The 7,162-nt window shown below is 56.0% G+C and overlaps 1 protein-coding gene across 1 annotated transcript; it reads left to right on the top strand.

Annotated features, from left to right (window-relative positions):
- Positions 1–2,776: 2,776 nt before the first annotated feature.
- On the top strand, positions 2,777–3,932 carry TMEM256 (transmembrane protein 256). The gene is made up of 4 exons (XM_036835284.1): positions 2,777–2,919; positions 3,221–3,252; positions 3,509–3,589; positions 3,687–3,932. Exons 1-4 carry the CDS (start codon positions 2,835–2,837, stop codon positions 3,828–3,830), a joined length of 342 nt encoding a protein of 113 aa, XP_036691179.1. The 5' UTR covers positions 2,777–2,834; the 3' UTR covers positions 3,831–3,932.
- Positions 3,933–7,162: the final 3,230 nt, after the last annotated feature.

Genomic DNA, 7,162 nt, shown 5'->3' with positions numbered 1-7,162 from the left:
CCAGACACCTCTTCTTCCATGCATGGCATTTTGACCCATGCCCTGGGGACAAACCTTGGCTTCTTCTCATCCCAACCCAGCTATTCACCTCCCCTTCCCCTTGCCAGCCCCCACAGTTGCTGCCTTGATGCCTGGGTGCTCAGGGCAGCAGGAGCAGGACAAGGGAACAGATCGGACTGAAGGGGCAGACACCCAGGTCATCTCAGCAAGCCCCCCCCGTCCCCCCCACAGCCGCCAGAGCTGTTTGCTGACGCGGGGTTTTCAGAGCCAGGCACCAGCCCGCGGTTGGCTCTCTGCAGGTGTCAATTTATTCCAGAGATGAGGACACAGGAATCCTTACCACACACACCCAGTCATGCCCTCCCTTTCTTCAGGTCCTCTTAAGCTCCTCTTCCCCCATCACCTGGAGGGGGCTTGGGGCTGGCTCCTCCAGGTTCTCCTCTGCCTATGCCAGGCTGGACTCTGCTTCCATGGCCTTGCCGCCCCTCCCCCACCCGCCCCCTCCGCCTCCCGCGAACAAGGTCTGCCTCTGTCAGCCCCCTCCCTTAAGGTACTTTGGGCCCCTGGCCTCCTCCCTGCCAGCTTCTCTCCCTTCTTCCCTCCCACTGGAGCCCCCCCCACCATCTCTCTCCTCTCCATAGCGCTCCCTCAGAGCATCTTTCCACGGCCTCTTCCAGCTTGCTCCAGCTCTTGCCTTCAGTCTCTCGCCCCTCAGTCTTTTCTCATCTCTCTCTTCTACACCTCCCTCTTTGGTGTTTCTCATCTTTCTGTCTCCTTCAAATCCCTTCCCCAAATTTCTCTCTCAAGCCCTTTCTATTTCTCTCTCTCTTTGCCTATTTCTGTCTCCCTCATTTTCTCTCCGCTGCTCTCCTCATCTCTGTCTGCCACATCTTGCCCCCCCCCCCATCCCTCTGCCTTATTCGCTCCATTCCTGCCCAGGCCTGACTCCCCCGGTCGGGGAGAGTTGAGGGACGGGGGCTTAGGCCATAGGCCCCCCCCTTCTTCCTGCAGTGGGGAAAATGGCTTGGCCGGGAAGGGGAGAAGGAGGGGGAGGGGGAGATGGGAACACACGGGGTCTGTGGGCCCATTCAAAGGATCATTCATGGGCTGGAGAGAGGCAGAGACAAAGAGACCGAGACGCAGAGACACGGCGAGAGCATCCCTAGGCGGAGACACGCAGACAGAGCAGGCTGGGGGAAACCAGGCGCAGGGAGAGAGATGGGGAGAGGGAGACCCCAATGGACCGCCACGCAGCCCCCTCCACCCGGCCCGACTTAGCTCCTACCTGGCTCAGCCCTGGGGCCGTGGTGCTTCCATCCAGGGCTCTGAGTAGGGGGCGGACGGGCTTCGGGAGGGGGGCGGCGGCCTCTGAGCCCCCGCGGCCCCGCAGGCCCAGCCCCCGCCCGCAGCGCCTCACCCGGCGGGGGAGGGAGATCGCCCCAGCCCCCGGGGGCGGGGCCGGGATCCAGTCGATCCCCGGGGAAAGGAGAGGTAGGGGATGGGGTCAGGAGGAGCCCAAGAACAGGGAACCCCGCAGTGGGGACGGCGGAGGGAGGAGGAGGCAACGGGACAGGGCTGGATTGGGGATCCACTGGCTCCGTGGGCTGGCTTCGAGGGACCAGAAGGCGGTACAGGCGGAGGATCCTAAGGGATCGGGTACGCGAGTTGGAGTCCACGGCAATCCCCAGAGGGCCAAAACCCGGGAGCGCAGGATCCGCGGTGCAGGGGCAAGGATCCAGCCGGAATCCTCAGGGAGGGGGAGGGATCTAGTCGATCCCGAGGGCGGGAGGGAGGGGGAGGTCCGGGGAGTCAGAGGAGGGCGGGAGCCGAGTCTGGAGCCCCGGGGCGGGGGTCGGCACAGATCCTAGGAGGGAAAGCTGAGGTAAGGGGTAGGCTTCGGGGAACGCTCAGCAGCCGGGAGGCCCGGACTCCTGGCCTCGCGCGCCAGGGCCCGCCCGCCCCGCGTCCATCCCAGCCAGAGAGTGATGATCCGCCGGCTGAGCAGCCGCAGCAGCCCCGCGCGTCACCGCGCGGCCGCCTCCCCCGCCCCCTGCCGAGAGAGCGGCGCACACCCCTCGCTCGCACCCGCCTGCCCGCCCGCCCTCCAGAGTGTGGGGGGGGATTGGAGAAGGTGGAAGGGGACGGGAGTGGACAGACCGACGGATGGACGAAGCAGGCCAGCAGGGCGGGGTGGAGACACCCCCCCCACACACCGTTATCTCCCACCCTCCGGGTTCTCGCAGTTAGTCCGGGGGGGGGGGGGGGAAGGAGGGGGGTGAACTCTAAGGGGCGGTGCATCGTATGAAGGCGGAGCCTTCGGTTCTGGAGGAGGGGCCATTTGGGTAGTGGGCGGGATTTGACGGTGGTGGGTGGGGCTTCGCTATCCGTGGGGCCGCCTCTTTTTGGGAGTGGGTCTTGTTTAAAGCTGAAAAGGAGGAGCTTGTGGGGAAAGGGGCGGAACTTTGCAAGGGGACCGGGATCTTTGGAAATTGGCCGGAGGTGTGGGGGGGGGGGGGGGCGAGGTGTTAAAAGAGGCTATCAACTTGGAAAGTGGGCCAATCCGTGACGCAAATCCTCTAGTCCCGCCCCCCAACCCCGCCTCCACTGCTCCGCTCCTCCGCTCCTAATTGGTTCTGGTTTCTCCGCCCGCCAGAAGTCTTCGCCACTCAACAGAGGTTTTACAAAGGCCCAAGTACCCGGGTGAGGACCTGGACGCTGAAATGAACACGGCCCGGATTGGGCACCTGTGGACCTTATTTGCATGGGAGATCGGGATTGGCTGGCCTCTTGGGTGGCCCGGGCGGTGCTCGTCCGGCGCGTGACCGTCCACTGCCATGGCTGGTCCGGGGGCTGCTTTCCGCCGCCTGGGCGCCTTGTCCGGAGCTGGGGCCTTAGGCTTGGCCTCCTACGGGGCGCACGGTCAGGGGGCTGTGGATGGAGCTGGGATTGTGTTGGGGGCGATCTTTAGGGTTTGGTGCAGAGGCGGAGTCTATGGGAAGTGTCGGCCCTCCCATCGACCAGACGGCCCGCGGAGCCCTAAACCTTTTAAAGTCCCTCAGCCCGGCCCAGTTGGTTCCCAGAACTGCCCAATGCGTGCTTCCACCAATTAGAAGCCTACTGGGGGCGCCCTTTCTCTCCTGCGTCCACCTGGGTCCCCCTGGGAGTGGTGGCGGTCGAGGTTGGCGCTAGGACTGGTAACCTTTGCTTCTCCTTTCCACAGGAGCCCAGTTTCCGGATGCCTACGGGAAGGAGGTGAAGTAACTGCGCTGGGGCTCCTAGGCTTCGGGGCCTATGAGGGCACAAAGTCTGGGGTCCCTGAGGGAAGGAGGGGAGGGACGGGGCGCGGGTCTTTGTAGCGGCAAGGGATGCAACTCTTGAGGCCTGGTGCCTGAGGGAGGGGCAAGCTGGGACTTGAGAGGTGGGGTTGGAGGACGAACTCTTGTCCGTTGTGTCCCCCCGGGATCCTGCGTTGCTTAGGAAGTCCCCCCCATTTCTCCTTTTCTTACAGCTCTTTGACAAGACCAACAAACACCACTTCTTACACAGCCTGGCCCTGTTAGGGGTGCCCCTGTGCAGAAAGCCCCTCTGGGTAATTCCCCCCACCCCTAACCCTGACCAAGCCCCACCCACTCCCTCTAGCCTGCCCTGTTCTTACTGGCCTGCATTCCACCTTGTATCTCCTTCAGGCCGGGTTACTGCTAGCTTCTGGAACTACCTTATTCTGCACCACGTTTTACTACCAGGCTCTGAGTGGAGACCCCAGCGTCCAGACTTTGGCCCCTGTGGGAGGGAGCCTGCTACTCTTGGGCTGGCTTGCCTTGGCTCTTTGAGCTTCCTTGTGTTTAATTTCTGGGTATTTCTTTTTAGAAGTGGAGCAGGGAGTAGATTAAAAGAGAAAGGCAAATAAAGAACTTTGGAGTCTTTGTTCATCTTAACCTCTTAAAGGAGGAAGGGTAGGGATTGTCAACCTTTGAACTCCTTCCCTTTCCTAAGACCGCATCAGCGAGACTTGGGTCTGGGTGGAGAGTCAGGGTTCACTTCAAGTTAACTTGTTATGAGGTTCTTAAACTGGTGGACATTAGAGTCATAAAGAATGCTTGAAATAATGCAGATTCTTACCAAAGCCCTCTTCAGGGCCTGGCAGTCTGTATTCTAATAAGCTCATCTAGTGGTTCTGATGCTCACTAGCATTAATACTAGATTTCTGTAGGGTAGTGGGTTTTCTTTTCTTTTTAATTTTTTATTGGAGTATGGTTGCTTTACAATGTTGTGTTAGCCTCCACTGCACAACAAAATGAATCAGCTGTACACATACAGATATCCCCTCCCTTTTGGACTTCCCTCCCATTTAGGTTACCACGGTGCATTAGGTAGGGTTCCCTGTGCTCTACAGTATGTTCCCATCAGTTGTCTATGTTATACATAATATCAATAATGTATATGTGTCCATCCCAGTCTGCCAATTCCTCCCACCCCACCCCTTTCCCCCTTGGTATCCGGGTAGAGGGTTTTCTGAGCACCCACTTACTCTAGAAGTCAGGGTTAAGGCAAGGCGGGACGAGGTGTCATTAGTTACAAAATACTCTGGGGCTCAAAGCAGGGACAGAACATCATGTATTGGGGGTCAGAAAATGCTTCACAGTGCTTGAGATGATTCTTAAAAGAGCTCTGTTGTGTGGCTGAAACAGTGAACAAAGAGACAGAGGTGGGAGGGGAGGGGTATGGGGCCACCTGAGTCCTCGGTGTGGGATGAGTTTCTGACTTAGGCAGAAGAGGAGTGAGAAAAGGTGGCAAGGCGGGCTGGAGTAGCACCTACAGCAGAGAACTGGAGGGTATTTAGTGGGCAATTTTTATTAAACCAGTGCTCATCAAGTGTTGGTCATGTGTCAGACAGACACATGTTACAAGGAAATTGAACCGTGCGCGAGACAGACACCATGTTTCCCTCGTGGGGTTTCCCATCTGGTGGTACTGGTAACAGACCTTAAACAACTAAACACAAATATATCACTGTGAGGTATGCTATGTGCTTGAAAGAAAAGAACAGGGGGGCTGGAACAATGGGGCAGTGGAGGGTGTGCCCCTTTAGATGGGAAGGCCTCGCAGAGGAGGTCCTGTTGAAACTGGCACTAACCATGTGCAGAGCGGAGGGGAAGTGTGTTTTTGGCAGAAAGAATACCTGGCAAACAGGCCGAAATGGAGCAGTTTGAAATCCCTGAGGCAGGATAGAACTGGGCGGGTTGGAGAAAGAGCGAAAGCAGCGTGGCTGACGTGTGGGGTGGTGAGGCACTCGGAATTTATTTGCAGCGCAACAGTAAGTCACTGAAAGGTTTAAAGTGAGAGAGTGCTAGGATCTGATTTATGTGTTTAAAAGATCTGGAGAACCAATCAGAGGACAGCAAGGATGGCAACAGGGAAACCAGCCAGGAGGCCACTAAAGAGGTCCAGGTGTGAGATGGTGATGGTGGCTTGGCCGAGGGTGGAAGAGGTGGTAAAAATGTTCAATTCAGAAGGGGTGAATGAGAGGGAGATTTCTGTTTTACGCACCAGGTTGGATGGAGGTGCTGTGACTTAGATGAGAAACACTGAAGGGTGGGGCAGATTAGAGGGAGGCAGATCAGGAGGTCAGTTTTGGACATGTTGCTTCTGAAATGCCTGGGAGACAACCAAGTGGAGGCACCAAGCAGGTAGTTGGGGAGCTCAAGGAGGTGTCTGAGCTCAGGAGAGAGATCTGGCCTCAAGTTTACTCTGCAACCCACTCTGGTCAGTCTTCTATCCCATCTCTTCCCCATAGATGCCCTTGGAAGGATCCCATGAATCACTATGACCTCTTAGTTGCCAGACCCAGTGGATGATTTTCAGTCTCATCTTCCTCAGCCTCTGCAGCATTTGACACAGTTGGCCACACTGTCCTCAAACACATCCTGTTCCTTCTCTGACACCACTCTCCTGGTCTTCCCTATCTCTGTGGCTCCTTTGCCAGCTTCTTGTCTATACCCAGTTTAAATCAATGGTTTACAAATTTTAATTTAAAAAAAAGTAGAACTCATAGGTATACATATTTTAATTTCACCTTTTAAAATTTCTATTTTTGTGTATATTTTATAAACGTACATATCTGTATAGTATACTGGGGGGTACATACTTAATTTTTCTGATGGTGTGCATTCAAAAAAGTGCAGACCGTTTAGCTGAGTGAGATGATTTCTAGGTAATTTCATTTGGCCCCATAGCTTTAATTACAATCTGCATATTTCTAAATCCAGAATTTATCTCCGACCCTAGTCCTGGCTAAGCTCCAGACCCCTGTAGCAGCTGCAGTGTAGTACAGTGTACAGTGGAGACCTGCAGGAGTTAAGTGATGACGAGGGAGAGCGGCGTGTTCCAGACCAAGGCAAGAGCTTTGGAGGCAAGAGAGCCCTGTGCCTTCAAGACCAGAAAGAATTGCTGGTGGCTGGCTCTTGAAGATCATGAGAGGGTCAGTAGTGAAAGATGAGGACAGACGGGGCCAAATGGTGGAATGCCTTGTGCTGACAGGTTGGACCCTTCTGAGGGCAATGGGGAGCCACTGAAGCATTTATATCCAGGGAGGAGGCATATACTTGAGGTGTATTAGTAGAGGATCACAATATCTCTTCATTTTAAAGATGAGGGGAGGGACTTCCCTGGTGGTCCAGTGGCTAAGACTCCACGCTCCCAATGCAGGGGGCCTGGGTTCGATCCCTGGTCAGGGAACTAGACCCCACATGTGCAACTGAGAGTTCACATGCTGCAGCTAAAGAGCCCACAGGCCACAACTAAAAAAAAGATCCCACATGCTGGAATGAAGGTCCCGCGTGCTGCAACCAAGACCCAGTGCAGCCAAATAAGTAAATGAAAAAAAAAAAAGGGGAATTCCCTGGCAGTCCAGTGGTTAGGGCTCTGCGAGTTAACTGCTGTGGGCCTGGGTTCAATCCCTGGTAGGGGAACTAAGATCCTATGAGCCTCACGGTGCGGCCAAAATAAAATAGAGTAAAATAAGGCCTCAGGGGGACCTCCAGAGTGGCCCAGAGTGCCAGTGGCAGAGCCGACACTGGATCCCCAGGCTCCTACCTCCCAGTCCAGTGCCCTTGCTGCATTTCCATCCACCCTTCATCTCAGGCAGCATCTGGAGCACAGGGAA

Source organism: Balaenoptera musculus, chromosome 20, assembly GCF_009873245.2.
Source record: "Balaenoptera musculus isolate JJ_BM4_2016_0621 chromosome 20, mBalMus1.pri.v3, whole genome shotgun sequence".
Classification (NCBI taxonomy): Eukaryota; Metazoa; Chordata; class Mammalia; order Artiodactyla; family Balaenopteridae; genus Balaenoptera; species Balaenoptera musculus.
This window is presented reverse-complemented; position numbering and strand designations above follow the sequence as displayed.

What these genes read in the sequence shown, in the direction of transcription:
- TMEM256 (XM_036835284.1), top strand. Translation starts at nt 2,835, where the DNA reads ATGGCTGGTCCGGGGGCTGCTTTCCGCCGCCTGGGCGCCTTGTCCGGA. An exon ending in GGCCTCCTACGGGGCGCACG is followed by an intron (nt 2,920 to 3,220) that starts GTCAGGGGGCTG and finishes TCCTTTCCACAG; the next exon opens with GAGCCCAGTTTCCGGATGCC. An exon ending in CGGATGCCTACGGGAAGGAG is followed by an intron (nt 3,253 to 3,508) that starts GTGAAGTAACTG and finishes CTTTTCTTACAG; the next exon opens with CTCTTTGACAAGACCAACAA.